At 43.9% G+C, this 18,711-nt stretch overlaps 1 protein-coding gene across 3 annotated transcripts in view; it reads right to left on the reverse strand.

The window, feature by feature from the left end:
* LOC126999734 (myelin regulatory factor-like protein) overlaps positions 1-18,711 on the reverse strand; it is a 70,369-nt gene that overhangs the window by 14,158 nt on the left and 37,500 nt on the right. For 2 of the 3 annotated variants that reach the window (XM_050862570.1, XM_050862569.1), the window contains exons 2-11: positions 10,702-10,789; positions 9,771-9,920; positions 8,639-8,890; positions 7,128-7,207; positions 6,128-6,532; positions 5,629-5,824; positions 4,747-4,858; positions 4,077-4,237; positions 3,418-3,619; positions 1,260-1,460 (exon numbers count right to left, since the gene is read on the reverse strand). In XM_050862570.1, coding sequence (XP_050718527.1) covers positions 1,260-1,460; positions 3,418-3,619; positions 4,077-4,237; positions 4,747-4,858; positions 5,629-5,824; positions 6,128-6,532; positions 7,128-7,207; positions 8,639-8,890; positions 9,771-9,920; positions 10,702-10,789 — 1,847 coding nt within the window. The remainder of the gene's footprint in view (positions 1-1,259; positions 1,461-3,417; positions 3,620-4,076; positions 4,238-4,746; positions 4,859-5,628; positions 5,825-6,127; positions 6,533-7,127; positions 7,208-8,638; positions 8,891-9,770; positions 9,921-10,701; positions 10,790-18,711) is intronic. The other variant, XM_050862571.1, reaches the window with a different exon arrangement.

Raw genomic sequence — 18,711 nt, forward strand, 5'->3', positions numbered from 1 at the left:
CATCACCAAGCTACAGGAATGGAACAAAAAGTGGCTGCTACAATTCAACGAAGAAAAATGTAAAGTCATGCACCTTGGGAGGGGATATCCAGCATACCAATACCACATGTGAAACACTCCACTATCCACCACAGAGGCAGAAAAAGACCTGGGAGCATATGTTACCAGGCTACCAGTGAAGGCCAAATCCATGCCAATCACAGCGGATGGGTTAAACATTTCGATGCCCAATCACACATATTTGGCAAGGCTTTCGTAGGAGTTGTGGGCATCACTAAAGGTAGTTTTGTGACCCTGATGGCAGCTTGACTAGGCTTCTGTTACCATGAATGTGAAAAACCACTCATGAGAACCTGACTCATCTTCTCTGTGGCCTTCGGAAATAATTGTTGTGGGACCCGAAAGAGTCTGAGAATACTGGTCATGGTGTTAGCGATTCGGGACACGTGATCTGTCTTTGTACGATGATGCATGTAATTTTCAACACCCGAGCACGGACTATCAGTGAGGCGATGAGTCACCCTACTAGCAGCTTCAGTCACTTAGCAACAAAACGCTCAGCTTCATACATAGGAGTTAGGGATCTCACAGCATCATTACCTTTACCTAACCCAATCAAAAGGTCATTTCACATAATCTAACATCTAAGAGGATCATCAATTTTGTATCCGTATTGTATTCGTATTGTGGGCATCGCTATGGGTAGTTTTATGAGCCTAGTGATGGTTTGACAAGGCCTCTCATAAAACTATCTGAGCGACTGACTGGTTGACTGACTGACTGACTGACTGAATGAATGAGTGACTAGCTGGCTGACTGACTGAATGGATGACTGAGTGACTAGCTGGCTGAATGACTGAGTGACTGACCGGGTGACGGGCTGACTGAATGACTGACTGACGGGCTGACTGACTGGCTATAGTGTGTGTCCGAACTTTACCACTAATATCACCACTACTACTACTACTACTACTACTACTACAATCTCAGCTCACTTTAGATCTCATTTCGTCATACTCAGCATATTGTATTTTTTTTTTTTTTTTTTTTACATCAGAGGACACGGCTCAAGGGCAATTAATGAGAGTACGAAAAAAAAAAAAAAAAAAAAAAGGCCGCTGCTCGCTGCTCCTATAAATACAAATAGCAATACTCATTCATAGTTATTATAAAAATCATCAATTACAGATGTCTTCTTGCGATACTTACGGAGCAGAAACCAGAAACAATAATCTAGTAACAAAGCTTCGAACTCCTACCTCAGCGAAGTCCTTCTTGGCGCGGCGGTCCGAGGGCTGCAGGAGCTGACCAGTGATCTTGAGGTTGCCGTGGATGACCAGAGCCTCGTCCGGGCGGTCCGTGTTGATGCCCACGCGGCCCATGTGGTAGATGGACTCAGGGTAGGAACCTCGCTGGAAGGTGTACTCCACGTCGCTCTCGAACTGGCCTGGATTTGACGCCTAGGGATTACATAGAGGGAGTTTTATATAGATTCACACAGAGGGAGTTACATAGAGGGATTCACACAGGGGGAGTTACATAGAGGGAGTTCATGGTTAGAGGGAGCTACACCTAACCTCTCTCTCTCTCTCTCTCTCTCTCTCTCTTCTTTCTTTCTTTATTTATTTCTACATCTTACATAGTGCAATTAAATACAAATATGTTGAGCGGCCAACGGACCTAACCTAACCTAACCTAACCTAGCCTAACCTAACCTAACCTAACCTAACCTAACCTAACCTAGCCAAACCTAACCTAACCTCTCTCTCTCTTGATCATAGGTAGAGTTGAGTGCATGTGAATCAAGACCTTATGACTGTCCTTGTCTATCAGCAGCAACTTGTGGGCGTTTATCTTATCACGAGAGACTCTGGTTTCTCACAGGACCTTCAGCGCGTGACCAAAATACTTCTGCTGTCTTTCCTTAATTGTTGTTTTGGGTTGATTAATTCTTAGGGTAATCAATCAGTTACTTTCTGTTTCATTCATTCATTCATTTATTCAATTCTTTCTTATTTAAATTTCTTTCTTTTTCTTTCTATCTTTCTTTTTTTCTTTCTTTCTTTCTTCATTCATTCAATTTTTTTTCCTTACTTCTATTCCTTTCTTTCTCTCTTCCTTACTTTAATTCCTCTTTCTTTTAATCCTTTCTTCCTTCCTTTCTTCCTTACTTCATTTTCTTTTTTTCTTCCTTCAGTTAGTTTTTTCTTTTCATTTTCTTTCTTCTCTTTTGTTTTCTATTGTTTCGTCTTGTATTTGGCCCTATCTATCTATGTAAACCTACATAAATCTATGTAAATCTCTCCCACCTCTCTCTCCTCCCTTACCCTGACTATGATCTTGGCAATGTTGCAAATCCATGTAAATCTATGTAAACCTCTTCCACCCCTCTCTCTCTCTCTCTCTCTCTCTCTCTCCTCCCTTACCCTGACTATGATCTTGGCAATGTTGTAAATCTATGTATATCTAAGTAAATCTCTCCCACCCCTCTCCTCCCTTACCCTGACTATGATCTTGGCAATGTTGTAAATCTATGTAAATCTCTCTCCCTCCATCACCTCCTCTCTTCCTCCCTTACCCTGACTATGATCTTGGCAATGTTGTAAATCTATGTAAATCTCTCTCCCTCCATCACCTCCTCTCTTCCTCCCTTACCCTGACTATGATCTTGGCAATGTTGCAAATCTATGTAAATCTATGTAAGTCTCTCCCCCATCACCTCCTCTCTTCCTTACCCTTACGATGATCTTCTCGGCTATGTAAATCTATGTAAATCTCTCCCATCTCTCTCTCTCCTCCCTTACCCTGACTATGATCTTGGCAATGCTGCAAATCTATGTAAATCTATGCAAACCTCTCCCCCATCACCTCCTCTCTTCCTTACCCTTACGATGATCTTCTCGGCTATGTAAATCTATGTAAATCTCTCCCACCTCTCTCCTCCCTTACCCTGACGATGATCTTGGCAATGTGCAAATCTATGTAAATCTATGTAAATCTCTCTCCCAGCCACCTCCTCTCTTCCTTACCCTGACGATGATCTTCTCGGCTATGTAAATCTATGTAAATCTCTCCCACCTCTCTCTCTCCTCCCTTACCCTGACTATGATCTTGGCAATGTTGCAAATCTATGTAAATCTATGTAAATCTCTCTCCCAGCCACCTCCTCTCTTCCTTACCCTGACGACGATCTTCTCGGCTATGTAAATCTATGTAAATCTCTCCCACCTCTCTCTCTCCTCCCTTACTCTGACTATGATCTTGGCAATGTTGTAAATCTATGTAAATCAATGTAAATCTCTCTCCCAGCCACCTCCTCTCTTCCTCCCTTACCCTGACTATGATCTTGGCAATGTTGTAAATCTATGTAAATCTATGTAAATCTCTCTCCCAGCCACCTCCTCTCTTCCTCCTTACCCTGACGATGATCTTCTCGGAGGCGTGGGCGGCGATGGTATAGGCCTGGTCGGCGCAGTGGGCCTTGAGCGCCACCACGAGGTAGAAGTAGCGCTGGTCGGGGTTCGGCTTGCCCTTCTTGCGCATATTGTTGCTCGTGGTCTCGGAGAAGTGGAGGCGCCCGACCGTGATCTTGTTGGTGTGTTCGCCCTTGAGATCGACTCTATTAGGGGGAGAAGAAGGAAGATATGAATGGGAAAGGATACGTAAGTTTGAAGGAGGAGGAGAAAGAGAACAAGAGAATGACAGAGTGTAAGTTTGAGGATTGGTTAAGGAAATGGAGGTGAAAGAGGTGGATGTGTTCGTTCTTCAGGTCAACTCTATTAGGAGGAGAAGAAGGAAGATATGGATGGTAGAGCGAACGTAAGTTTGAAGGAGGAGGAGAAAGAGAACAAGAGAATGACAGAGTGTAAGTTTGAGGATTGGTTAAGGAAATGGAGGTGAAAGAGGGAAGACGAGGCTGAGGACGAAAAGGAAAAGGAAGAGAAAGTGCAAGTTTGAGGTCTGGTAAAAGAAGTTGAGGAGGAGGTATAATGAAACAACCTACAAGGAAAACCAAAACCAAAGACAGACAGAGACAAAAAAAAGCCCAAAATAACTCCACTAAATAGCCTACTTACGGTACGGGGTGGAAGGCTTTCTTGCTGCGGTCACTCTGGCTCTGTTCTACGCGGATAGCTTGCGATGGCGACTCAGTTTTGACGCCGAAGAAGTGCACGAGGAAGCGGTCCACCTTCTTGAGACCGTCGGGGCTCCTGACAAACGTGGGGTCCCCGGTCGCCTGAAGAAAGTATGGGAAAGACAACTGAATTCGACTTTAAGGTAACCAGAAAGGAGAAACTTGACTCAAAAGATATACAAATTCGACTCGTAGTGAAGAGAATGAGGCTTAAGGGGCTATTACACTGGGCAAATTTTCCGTGGATCTTCGGTCAAACCACGATTTCCGCTGGCGTGGTTCTCATATTTCCGCGGTTTTCTGACATGTCCATGATCTTCCAAAGCTACAGTACATTTCACCGAAGGACGACGGTATTACTCACCATCATCATCATCAGCAATAACAAGAAACAAATGAGAAGCACGCTAGCGGAAATCGTGGTTTGACTGAAGATCCACGGAAAATTTGCCCAGTGTAGTAGCCCCTTTAACCATTACCCCTGAAGGAAGCATGGGAAAGAGGACTTAACCCGACTTACAGTAACCAGATAAGGGCTTCAGCTTGATTTGAAAGGGTTTAAGTCAATTCGAAGTGAAGACAATGGGGTTTAATTCGGCCCTGGAACTGACCTGTACGTGGACGGTGACCTGGAAATGGTTCTTCTTCTGGCACACAAACGCCTCGTCGGGGTTGGAGAAGTTGAAGCCCTTGTCAGCGTCCACACGGAAGGTTGGCATGGGTCTGGACACGGTGGCGGCGATGATAGCAGTGATGGTGGTAGGGACAAAGACGATGGTAGGGGTAATAAACGATAAATTAGGATGAAATAGTATGATAATCACCTTACTTATGGTTACTCATGATTCTTCAACTCAAGCATCACCGTAAAAGCAATAGACAAACAGTAAATCAATGTGGTTATGATGAAACGGCGTATAAGAATCACATTTATCGTATATCTATTCGTAAGTATTCTCCTAAGCCACTCCAAAGTCCCTAACTCATACTAAGTCATACTAACAGCAACAGTAAAACATCACTCTCTCCCGTCTGCCTCCTACTCACAGCTTCTCTTAAGTTCGTATAAGAATCACATTTATCGTAAGTCTATTCGTAAGTATTCTCCTAAGCCACTCCAAAGTCCCTAACTCATACTAAGTCATACTAACAGTAACAGTAAAACGACATCACTATCTCACGTCTGCCTCCTACTCACAGCTTCTCTTAAGTTCGTATAAGAATCACATTTATCGTAAGTCTATTCGTAAGTATTCTCCTAAGCCACTCCAAAGTCCCTAACTCATACAAAGTCATACTAACAGCAACAGTAAAACGACATCACTATCTCACGTCTGCCTCCTACTCACAGTTTCTCTAAGTTCGTATAAGAATTACCGTACATTTATCGTAAGTCACTCCTAAGACCTACTCCTAAGTCTACTCTTAAGCCACTCCTAAGTCCTCAACTCTATACAAACAGAAGAACATCACCGCCATCACCCTATACTCACAGTTCCTTGAGGCTCGCGTCGCATAGGGTGCTCCACGAGTGTTGCTGGAAGTTCTGGAATCTGATGCACTGGTAGGCGCCGTCCAGGAAGGGTCCGCCGCCGCTGCCCCCCGTGGAGTCCATCGTGTACTCGTCCTCCTCGGCGCAGGCCTTGAGGGTGATGACGCCGCCCAGCTGACCACCGCCCGCACTTTGGTCTATGTCGAGGAAGAGGAAGAAGAGGAGGGGAAAGATGAGGAAGATAAGAAGGAGAAAGGGAGAGACAGGGGAGGAGAAGAGAAGAACGAGGAGGAGAAGAAAAGGAGAGAGAGAGAGGTAGGGAGGAGAAGGAGAGAAAGGGAGAGGTAGGAGAAAGTAGAATATTAATTTAGATTAACACACAAGGAATATACGTAAGATTGAGTAATTATTATGATAGAAAAATGATGAAATACGACCTTAACTCAATAATGTCATGATAAAACAGGTAAGGACACACACACACACACACACACACACACCTGGCTCCTGTTTGATGTCCACCATGCCACCACCACCACCGCCGTCCGTCAGCTTCCTCTTCTTGGCCGCTGCGAGCATGGCGGGACCGTCTCCAAGCGGCGCGCCTTGACCCAACATGCTCTGTGTCCCGTACACAGGCGGCGTGCCCCCAAGACTTCCCGGCGCGCCAACTGCAGAGCCTCCGAGGGGGGAACCACCACCTAACATGACGCTGTGCTGCTGGGGTGGCTGCTGTGGCTGCGTCGGGTAGGGGAGCGGCGCGGCTGGCTGTAGGGCGGCGTGCACGGGGCTGGTCTGTTGGGGCAGCGGCTGGTGGCCCATCACGGAGTAGGGGAAGGACACCACGTTCCCGCCGCCACCGCCACCAGGAGGTCTCGCGTAGATGTCCCCGACGACTTTTTGCTCTGTGGGCACGGTAGAGAGGTTCATCAGGGAGGTTCAGGGATAGAGAGGAAGGTTCTTTAAGCCCTGTATTGCCTCTTGAAGAAAGTAACATGAGATTCTGGGTTGGAGAGGACGGTTATCTAATTGGGCTATTACACTGGGCAAATATTCCGTGAATCTTTAGTCAAACCACGATTTCCGCTAGCGTGGTTCTCATATTTCCGTGGTTTTCTGACGTGTCCACGATCTTCCAAAGCTACGGTAGAATTCCTTGAAGGACGACGGTATTACTCACCATCATCATCAGCAGCAATAACAAGAAACAAATGAGAACCACGCTAGCGGAAATCGTGGTTTGACTGAGGATCCACGGAAAATTTGCCCAATGTAATAGCTCCCCGTTTTTTTAAGCCTTGCATCGTCTCTTGAAGGAAGTAACACATGATGAAAGCTTATACTTGGCTCTTGCTTCTTGTTTTCTTTAGTTAGACGATCGAAGGATGATAGACACGTTACGGGGAGAGAGATAAAGCAGTACAAAAAGGAAAAAGTACAGGACACGATGATACTCGATACTGTCACTACTACTACTACTACAACGATGATAATACTCACCCGGGGACAGGTTTGGATGATCGGAAGGGGAGTAGGGCGGTTCTGAGCCTGAGTCTGGTGGGCTGTCTGGTAGATGATGCCTGGTAGGGATGGGGGTACAGAGGGAGCGTTATCACCACACACACACACACACACACACACACACACACACACACACACACACACACACACACACACACACACACGAAGGTAAGGGGAGGTTGGGAGGGAGAGGAGGGAAAAAGGGGAGGAACAGGATCTTCAGGAGATAAAAATGGATAATAGGAGGGACAAAATGTGTCTTGAAGGGAAAAAAAGGATAAAAGAATGGAGAGAGAGAGAGAGAGAGAGAGAGAGAGAGAGAGAGAGAGAGAGAGAGAGAGAGAGAGAGAGAGAGAGAGAGAGAGATAATATATGGAAAGAGGGAAGGAGTGGTATACATGACACATATAAGACTAGAACAGAGCGAGAAATACATATACATACCCACCACCACCGACAACAACAACTACGACCAAGCAATCACACAAACACACGCACGCACACACTACACAAGCACATAAAGCAGCTAAAAACACCACAGGGCAAACCAGAGACAGGCAAGACGGATAAATAAATTCTGTTCACGTTAACTTGGCGATTTAGCCCCGCCCCTTTACCCAATCCCTTGCATATGATTGGTCAGTTTACCAGCAAGTCATGTCCCCTTTTCCACTACAAGCTACATGTGATTGGTGAGTGCTGAGAAAGGCTGAATCTTATTAGCTGTTTTGGGGCGTGATGGGCGGGGCTTAGCCAAGTTAGTGCTCTCATTGGTTGCTGTTGGGCTAGGTAGGCGGGGCTTATCTGCCAGGGTACCGTGAACAGTGTCAAGTTAACTATAGTCACCGTACTCTAAACTGGTCCAGAAGCAACGGCCCTTCCCTGACTCTCCCTCCAAAGTAAACATCGAAGTCCATATTATCAAACTCTTGGAAGGCTTATGGTCCGTCTATTTCAAAAGGCTCTCGCGGGAGTTGTCGGGGTTCCCATGGGTGGTTTCCTGAGCATGGCGGTAGTTTGACAAGTCTTCCGCGGTGTAAACGGGAAAAATACTTACGACAACCCGACATAGCTCCTCTCTGGCCTTGTAAAACGTTCATATCAAGAGCCTCGAACGTTTGATAATATGAATGACTCCTAACCCCAACCTCCCTTCATCCAGCCAATCAGCTCATAGATAAGGAAAACTATGCGGGGCTTCTGGTCTGTTTAGGGTACGGCGACTATTAGGGCCAATTTTACAGTCCAACTCAGGAAGTTTGTAAGCACCCCTAACCAAACACAAACTACGAAAATCCCTTCTACTGTGTTTCGCGTTGATATAAAAAAAGAAGGAAACTATAGAAAAACCACACGGGGAATCTCTTCAGTATCTGGTATTGAGTTGAAGTAGCGGATCATTGTGAATAGAGTTTGGTTTGAGCGCTTACATTGAATGACTCGGTGTTGAACTGTCGAACTGGCGCTATGCTAAGAGGGAGAGAACGCACCGATATCCCGCATAGGAGTTATAGCTGTGGTAGGGAATGCGGTAGTCTATAGGGAGAGAGGACCCGACCCCTGAGTGCCTGGTTCTCGCGTCCTCATTGGCGGGATGATGGACCCCGCCACCACCACCGCCACCGACATTGCTCCCGCCGCTACCGCCAATGACTCCACCTCCGTCGCTGGCTCCGTAGGTTCCAGCGTGGATGAGGTCGGGGTGGGCGTGTGTCAGGGCGGTGTGCTGCGAGTGTGCGGGGCTGCAGGGGCGGTGGTTGGGAGTGAGGGCGTGTGAGGGTCAGAAATGTAGGGTGTGCAGCGGAAAACCCGAAATAAAGGCATAAAAAGGTGAAATTGGGGCGTCTATAAGAACCTACGTGCTGTTGATGCCATTTTTACTTAGCAAGATGTGAAAGACTGAGGTAGAGTGATCCAGAGTGTAGAATCCTTAGTTTGAGCAGAGGAAAGGCACGAAAAGACTACACTAGAGAAGTAACTACGTGAAACAGGTAATATAAGTCCAAAATAGTGATGCTGAGGCTGTTGTTAATGCTACTTAGCGAGATGAAAAGGAACTAAGATATATATTGATGAAAGGAAAGGCAGGAAAAGGCTACACTAGAGAACTAACTACGTGAAACAGGTAATATAAGTCCAAAATAGTGATGCTGAGGCTGTTGTTAATGCTACTTAGCGAGATGAAAAGGAACTAAGATATATACTGATGAAAGGAAGGGCAGGAAAACACTACACTAGAGAACTAACTACGTGAAACAGGAAATATAAGTGGAAAACAGTGATGCTGAGGCTGTTGTTAATGCTACTTAGCGAGATGGAAAGAAACTAAGATATATATTGATGAAAGGAAAGGCAGGAAAAGACTACACTAGAAAAGTAACTACGTGAAACAGGAAATATAAGTGGAAAACAGTGATGCTGAGGCTGTTGTTAATGCTACTTAGCGAGATGAAAAGGAAGGGACTAAGTTTGAGTTTGATGAGAGGAAAAGAAGGAAAAATAAAAGACTGCACAAGGGGAATATACTAACAACGTGAAAGAACTGATATAAGTGCAAGATAGATAGATAGATAGATATAGCTGGATAGATACAGAGAAAAAAATCATTATCATCATACTTACTGGTGGTGGAGGTGGTGGTGGTGGTGGTGGAGGTGGAGGCGGGAGGGGGAGTCTCTGGGAGTGCCGCCCCCGCCAATTGTCTTGATGTCTCCCCCCACGCCGCCCCCACCGCCGCCGCCGCCGCCGCCGCCAGACAGGTCCCCGAAGTACCTGCCGAGGACACAGGGAACACAGGATGGTAAGTGTGCAAATATGACCTAACCTGACCTGACTTACCTGACTTAAACTAGACAAATATAACCTTACTTTACCCACACTAACCTCACCTGACCTAATGTGACCTTACCTAACCTGACCTTACATAACCTACCCGAACCTAACCTGATCTAACTTAGACTAAGCTCACCTGACCTAATGTGACCTTACCTAACCTGACCTTACATAACCTACCCAAACCTAACCTATTCTAACTTAGACTAACCTGACCTGACCTAACCTAGACTAACCTGACCTATCCTGACTTGACCTAGCCTGACCTAACCTTACCTAACCTAACCTAACCTAACCTAACCTAACCTAACCTGACCTAACCTAACCTAACCATTTAGCTGTTCCGTTACTGTAAAAAAAAAAAAAAAGGAAAAGAAAATCCTGAGCCTTCTTTACCCCTGAAATTCTACTTCTAACAACCAACAAAAACAAAAATAACAACATTAACAAAAACAAAGAGGTAATTTTAATGAGACGGTAAGTAGTGAGCAAAATGGGGGGGGGGGGGGGTAAGGAAAAGCTATATAGAAGGGAGTAATTTTAATGAGACGGTAAGTAGTGAGCAAAATGGGGGGTAAGGAAAAGCTATATAGAAAGGAGTAATTTTAATGAGACGGTAAGTAGTGAGCAAAATGGGACGTAAGGAAACGCTAGCGTGGAGAGCAAACCTATCAACTTCTTATCTGATTGCCCTTCAAACAACAACATACATTCTACTCACATGGTATCATTGTTGTCGTCATTGATGTAGTTCTCGAGTTCTCTAATGTCGAGCCCATCATTGTCGATGCCGCCGTCCCAGTCCCTCTCTGCAAAACACAAACAACACGTACGTCAGCAAGCACCAGGGGGGACGCACACCCAGCGGGGCTTCCTTCATAAATATGGATAGGAAGAAGGGGAGGAAGATGGATTGACGTCAACGTGTGATTATGCAATATTACCTTTAGTTGATGTGGATGATGGAAGGCTTAGGACATTCAGAGTTTGTATTGGTAGGATGTAAGGGAGGGATATCGCAAGAGAAAGCGGTAATAGGTTAAGATGACGTGGATGGGAGAAGAAAAGAAGGAAAGGGAAAGCAGATAAAGGAGAAAAGAAGAAGAGGAAGAGAGAGAGAGAGGGCGTAAATGGGAGAAGAAGAAAGGGATGCAGAGAGAAAAGAAAAAGAAAGTAGGAAAGGGATAGAAATGAAGGAGAAAAGAACATGGAAGAAAAGAAGGAAAGGAAAGCAGATAAAGGAGAAAAGAAGAAGAGGAAGAGAGAGAGAGAGGGCGTAAATGGGAGAAGAAGAAAGGGATGCAGAGAGAAAAGAGAAAGAAAGTAGGAAAGGGATGGAAATGAAGAAGAAAAGAGAGGAGGAGAAATACGAACATGGAAGAAAAGAAGGAAAGGAAAGCAGATAAAGGAGAAAAGAAGAAGAGGAAGAGAGAGAGAGAGGGCGTAAATGGGAGAAGAAGAAAGGGATGCAGAGAGAAAAGAAAAAGAAAGTAGGAAAGGGATGGAAATGAAGAAGGAAAGAGAGGAGGAGAAATACGAACATCGAAGAAAAGAAGGAAAGAAATGCAAATAATTGAGGAAAGGAGGAAGATGGGGGAAGAAGGTGAAGGAAAAGAATGAAAATAAAGGAGAAAAGAGTAGGAAGAAAAGAACGAAAATATAAGAAGAATTAAGGCGATTGTAATAGTAGGATTATGTATAAGAAAGGTCATTACTATCCTCCTCCTCCTCCTCCTCCTCCTCCTCCTCCTCCTCCTCCTCCAGCAGAGCACCAGGCACACACACACACACACACGCAAGAAGACCCTCCCAGCAGGCATCCAGGACTTAACAGCTTACTAATTGCCTGCCCGCGGTTGTTTGTCGATGCGGTGACACCTGATGTCACCTTGTGGGCCGCGGATGTTATGGTCATCGGCTTCTGTATTGGGGCAGTGTCGCCTCTTTGTTTTAAGCGCATCGGTGGTAATTTTAATGAGACAATAAGTAGGGAGCAAAATGGGGGTTAAGGAAAAGCTATATAGAGTGGAGTAATTTTAATGAGACAGTAAGAAGTGAGCAAATTGGGGCGTAAGGAAAAGCTAGAGTGTAGAGTAATTTTAACGAGACAGCAAGTAGTGAGCAAAATGGGAGAGTAAGGAGTCGGTTGTAGTTTTAATGAGACAGTAAGATGTAAGCAAAATGGGGCAGGAAGGAGAAATTGGACAGTGGATAGATAGATGGATGGAGACAGATATAGATAGACAGTATAGAGACACGGGTAGAAACTAGATAGATAGATAGATAGATAAATAGATAGATAGACAGACATGCGCTGGTTCTAAAATTTTAAAGTGCCCCCTTATGGAACTGCGGCGGCGGCGGTGGTGGTGGCGGCGGGATGCTGGGAGAGATTACATGAGAAAGCGATCCCTCACACACACACACACACACACACACACACACACACACACACACACACACAATATAATCTGTTTGTCAAGCATTATCTTTTCGTATCTGCGGTGGATTACACAACACACACACACACACACACACACACACACACACACACACACACACACACACACACACACATTATACGACACTGAAGATGATATAGAGGCTTAAGTATCACAAGGAAAAAGAGGGTATTAGAATCTTTTGCATGTGTGACGTTTAAGCTACACACTATAAATAAAATTCGACTGAGCCACTAACAGACTGGGGCCATCCGAGAAGCCCATCAAGGGAAGATAATGTAAGGGGCAGATAGATATATAGATATATAGACACACTGACATACGAAGAGTTATAATAGGTTGATATATGTAAATAGATAAACAGATATAGATAAAATAAAAATAAATAAGAAAGCGGGATATTTAGTTCATCCTTCTCGTTCAAATGTAGATAGATAGATTGACATAGAGATTTATGAAGAGTTAGATAAGTTGATATACATTCATAGATAGATAAATAGACACAGATAAAATAAAAAAATAGATAGAAAAATCGAAATATTCAATGTATCCTCGTTTTAATGTAGATAGATAGAGTGACATAGAGATTTACGAAGAGCTAAAGGAAGGATGGAAGGAAAGGGAAGGGAAGGGAAGAGAAGGGAAAGGAAGGAGAGGAAGGGAGGAGGGAAGGATGGGAAGGGAAGGGAAGGGAAGGAAAGGAAGGGAGGAGGGAAGGAAGGAAAGGAAAGGGAAAGGAAAAAAAGGAAGAAAGAGGAAGGAGAGATGGAAGAAGAGAAAAAAAGGAGGAAAATAAATATAAAAAAGAGAGAAATACTTATAATAGACCATCCTTCACGTTCAAATGCTCGCACGAACCACACGAAGATCATTACTGTTATTACGAAATTCGAGAACGACCCCAAAAAATAAAAGGTTGAAAGAGAACGTAACAATTGAATTCGAATCTGTCTCGGAGGAACGTGAACGTGTGAAGGGAGGAAACGTTTGTCGCCTCGCTTCAACAGACAAGAAACAAAGACCTTTAACAATTACTTTCTCTCTCTCTCTCTCGTGTGTGTGAGAGAGAGAGAGAGAGAGAGAGAGAGAGAGAGAGAGAGAGAGAGAGAGAGAGAGAGAGAGAGAGAGAGAGAGAGAGAGAGAGAGAGAGAGACGAAAGAAATAAAAATAAATAAAAAGAAAGAATTTGTTTTTATAATAATTTTTGCAAAACACGAAAAACAAGAACAAAAAACAAAACAAAAACAAAACAAACAAAAACAAAACAAAAATAAGAAATAAAAAAAAAGAAAATTACGAGGAAAAAAAAACGAAAAAAAAAAAAATAGCGATGGAAGTAGCAACCGCAGCAGGAGGAGGAGGAGGAGGAGGAGGAGGAAGAGAAGGAAGAGCAGTAGCAGTAGTAGCAGTAGGAGGAGGAAGAGGAGGAGGAGGAGGGGGAGAAGAAGAAGAAGAAGAAGAAGAAGAAGAAGAAAAAGTAGTAGTAGTAGTAGTAGTAGTAGTAGTAGTAGTAGTAGTAGTAGTAGTAGTAGAAGAAGAAGAAGAAGAAGAAAATAATAATAATAATAATAATAATAATAATAATAATAATAATAATAATAATAATAATAATAATAATAATAATAATAATAATAATAATAATAATAATAATAATAATAATAAGTAGAAGTAGAAGACGAAGTAGAAGAGAAGGAGAAGGAAAGGAGGAGGAGGCGGAGGCGGAGGAGGAGGAGCAGTGACCGGCAGTAGAAGTCCGTGATGGGCCAGGCGTCACCTCAACACAGGAAGAAGGGAAGGAGACTGACCCACTGCCTCAATATTGGACGGTCACTGCTAGAATGGATACAGGGAGCTCCGACTTCCCTTCCCTTCTTCCTCAGTTCTTCCTCTTTCTTTGTGGTCAGTGCTAGAATGGATACAGGGAGCTCCGACTTCCTTTCCCTTCTTCCTCAGTTCTTCCTCTTTCTTTGTGGTCACTGCTAGAATGGATACAGGGAGCTCCGACTTCCCTTCCCTTCTTCCTCAGTTCTTCCTCTTTCTTTGTGGTCACTGCTAGAATGGATACAGGAAGCGGCGACGTCCTTTCCCTTCTTCCTCAGTTCTTCCTCTTTCTTTGTGGTCAGTGCTAGAATGGATACAGGGAGCTCCGACTTCCTTTCCCTTCTTCCTCAGTTCTTCCTCTTTCTTTGTGGTCACTGCTAGAATGGATGCAGTGTGGGTTGACTTCGTGGTAGGATGGATATTGGGAGGGTCGTTCATTTCCTTTCCTTCCTTCCTTCCTTTTTTCTTTCCTTCGTCTTTCTTTTAAATTCTTCCCTTTTCTCTCTCTCTCTCTCTCTCTCTCTCTCTCTCTCTCTCTCTCTCTCTCTCTCTCTCTCTCTCTCTCTCTCTCTCTCTCTCTCTCTCTCTCTCTCTCTCTCTCTTTCTTTCTCTCCCCTCCTTCCTTTCCTTCCTTCCTTCATTTTTTCCTTCTCTCTCTTTTCCATACTCTCTTCCTTCCTATTTCCTTTTCTCTTCTTTCCGCTCAATCTTCCTTACCTCCTTCCTTCTCCCTATTTTTTTCGTCTTTCAATTCTTCTTCCTTCTCCTTCTCCTCCATCTGTTCTTACTCTGCCACCGTCATAACTATCATCCCTATAATCTTCTTCTTCTTCTTCTTCTTCTTCTTCTTCTTCTTCTTCTTCTTCCTCTTCTTCCTCTTCTCCACTATTCTAATTCCTTACTATCCATTGTCAGAGCATTATACATTCACACTAACGTAACTTTTGCATGTCACACTCTCTCTCTCTCTCTCTCTCTCTCTCTCTCTCTCTCTCTCTCTCTCTCTCTCTCTCTCTCTATACACGACTTTGCTTAATTTGATTTTCTTTAGTTTGTGTTAAAAAGTATAAGGGAAGTAAAGTTAACAGATAGTATTGGATTCTATTAATATATATTGCTTTTGTTTTGGAGTTTATTGTCATTATTATTGTTATTATGAGAGAGAGAGAGAGAGAGAGAGAGAGAGAATCCTGTTTCACGCCAACACGTGTTCAGACTAACCTATATTTCCTGATGCAAGAAGAAAAAAAAAGAAAAAAGAAGAAGAAGAAGAAGAAGAAGAAGAAGAGGAAGAAGAAGAAGAAGAAGACTAACAGCTTACCTTGACCACTGACCAACTCCTCCTACCCCCCTCCTCCTCCTCCTCCTCCACCTACCCCTTCCTCCTCCTCCTCCTCCTTCCTAAGAACATAAGGAGTCTGCAAGGGATCCTAGAGTCCTATACGCTACCTATCCTTCCTATCCTAAGGGCTCAAGGGGTGGTGAGACGGAGATGCGCACTGAGGTCACGCGTAACCATAGTGTATGACCCCAACTTAACCTTACGTTCTTGTCTGTCTGTCTGTCTGTCTGTCTATCTGTCTGTCTGTCTGTTGTATTGGGACTTTGTATATGATTGCCAGGTCTGTTTATCTATCTGTCTATCTATCTATTTTTTCTTGAAGGTATCTAGTATTTTATCCTCTTCTCTCTCTCTCTCTCTCTCTCTCTCTCTCTCTCTCTCTCTCTCTCTCTCTCTCTCTGTCTCTCTCTCTCTTTACGTCACTTTCTATTTATCTTCTTCCTTCACATCATCTCTCCTCCTCCTCCTCCTCCTCCTCCTCCTCCTCCTCCTTCTTCCTCTTCTTCCCTGCTTTCTCCTCCTCCTCCTCCTCCTCCTCCTCACTTTCCCTTCGTTTTTAATCTCTCTCCTCTTTTAGGAAGTTTTATTTTTTTATTTTATTTTTCTTTCTTTTTTAATATTTTTTCCTGTTTTGTGTTTTCATTGATTTTTATTTTTTTAATTTTCGTCACGTGACTATTATTATTATTATTTTATTATTATTATTATTATTTATTTTTTTTGTACTTGTTATTGTTTTTCCTTTTCTTCCTTTTCTTCTTATTCGTCTTGTTTTCTTCTTCATCTCTTTCTCCTTCTCCTTCTTGTTCTTTCTCTTCATTTCCTTTTTCTTCTTCTTGTTTCTTTTCTTCTTTTTATTAATCTTGTTCTTCTTCATCTCTTTCTCCTTCTCCTTCTTGTTCTTTCTCTTCATTTCCTTCTTCTTCTTCTTGTTCCTCTTCTTCTTCTTTTTCTTCCATTCTCCTTCTTCTCTTTCATCACCTTCCCCCTCACACATCTCTCTTCTCTCTCTCTCTCCTTTCACCCCTCACGCCCACATCCACACCCACGGTCTCTCTCCCACGCATGTCCACCCCTCTCTCAAGTCTAACCCCTGACCACACCCTCTTCCTATCTACCTCCCCTTTCCTTCCCTTACACACACACACACACACACACACACACACACACACACACACACACACACACACACACACACTCCCTTCTTTCCCCTTCTTCCCTTTCTCTCTTTCCTTCTTTCTCCTTTTTTGTTATCGTTTTCTCCTTTCCCTCTTCTTTCTTTCTTCCTCCTTCTTCTCATTTCCTTCCCTTCTTCCAACCTTCCCTTTTCTTACAAACCTTCCCTCTTTCCTTCTCCTTTCTCCCATCCTTATTTTTCTACCTCTTTTTCTGTGTAACTCCTCTTTTTCCTCCTCACTTTATTTATTTTTTTCAGTGTTTTTCCTTTTTTTCCTCCTTCCTAAATTCTTCCTTGAGTTGCCTATTTTTTTTTGCTCAAGCTGTTCCTTTTCCTTATATTCCTCTCATGTTCGTCTCATTTATTATAATTTATTTGGCCTTCTCTATCGTTCTTTCATCCTATATTTCTCCTTTCCTCCCCCCACTCACACTACCCCTTCCCTCCTCGTAAGAACGCAAGGGGTCTGTACAAGGCAGCTCCTGTGACCCTAACCCAACCTAACCTCACTGTCCAAGGCTCTATCTAATCTGTTTTTGAATGTGACTATCGTATTGGCACTGACATATTCCCTCCTCATAAGAACGCAAGGGGTCTGTACAAGGCAGCTCCTGTGACCCTAACCCAACCTAACCTCACTGTCCAAGGCTCTATCTAATCTGTTTTTGAATGTGACTATCGTATTGGCACTCACATATTCCCTCCTCATAAGAACGTAAGGGGTCTGTACAAGGCAGCTCCTGTGAACCAACCCCCACCTAACATCCCTGTCCATACCGTTATCTAATCTGTTGTTGAATGTGACTATCGTATTGGCACTCACAACATGACTGCCAAGCCTGTTCCACTTATCAACAACCACCAACCACCGATTTTTGCCTTTGTCCTAGTTGAATCTGAATCTATCCAGTTTAAACGCTTTGCTACGTGTCCTGCCCGGTTGTCCTATCATCAGAAGCTTATTAATATCACTCTTATTAAAGCCCTTCAGTCATTTATAAACCTCTATCAAGTCACCTCGCACCTTTCGCCTTGTTAGATAATGCAAGTTTAATAGTTTGAGTCTTTCTTCCATTTCTTGCATGTCTTTGTTGAATCTGAATTTGTCCAGTTTAAACCCATTACTACGTGTCCTACCCGGTTCTCTTAACATCAGAACCTTATCAATATCCCTCTTATCAAAGCCCTTCATTCACTTATAAACCTCGATCATCTCTTTCTCCTTTCCTCACTCCTCCTATCCATATCCAATCCCTTCAACAATCCCTCCCCTTTTTCTTACGCTCATATCCAACCTACCCTAAAATACACAGCCACACACACACACACACACACACACAAACATACACTTCCTCCTCCTCCTCCTTCTCCTCCCCCCCCCCCGCCACGCCCACTCCCACGGCCTCTCCCACGCGTTTACCTGTCCATGCCTCACCTGACATCCCCCCCCCCCCTCCCCACCACCACTGTGACCTGACCACGAGCCCCGATGACCCCTGGAACGGTAGACAACGGCAAGGCAACGGCACCTCCTCCACGATACCGTTCTCTTGGGTCGTCAGGAAGTGGTGCTCCTGACCTCTGCCTCCTCCTATTTCGACTCCTCCTTCTTCGACTTCGACCTCTTCGCCTTTCCTTTCTTCCTTATCCTTTCTTTCGTTGCCGCATATTCCCTCTTTTTCTGTATCTTTTCTTCTTCCTTCGCCTTCTTCTTTTTCTTCTTCTCCTTCCTTCCTCGCCCTTCTTCCTTTCTTCGTTATCCTTTTCCCCTTCATTCCATCTCTCTTTTCTTCCTTTCTTCCTTTCGTCCTTTCTTCCTTCTTCCTCCTTTTATTACTTTTGTTAATTATTCTCCTTTTCTTCTCTCTATTTTCCTCTCTTTCTTTGTCTCTTTTCCTTCGTCGTCGTCTTTTCCCTTCTCTCTCTCTT

The sequence above is a fragment of the Eriocheir sinensis genome, chromosome 17 (genome assembly GCF_024679095.1).
Source record: "Eriocheir sinensis breed Jianghai 21 chromosome 17, ASM2467909v1, whole genome shotgun sequence".
Taxonomy (NCBI): domain Eukaryota; kingdom Metazoa; phylum Arthropoda; class Malacostraca; order Decapoda; family Varunidae; genus Eriocheir; species Eriocheir sinensis.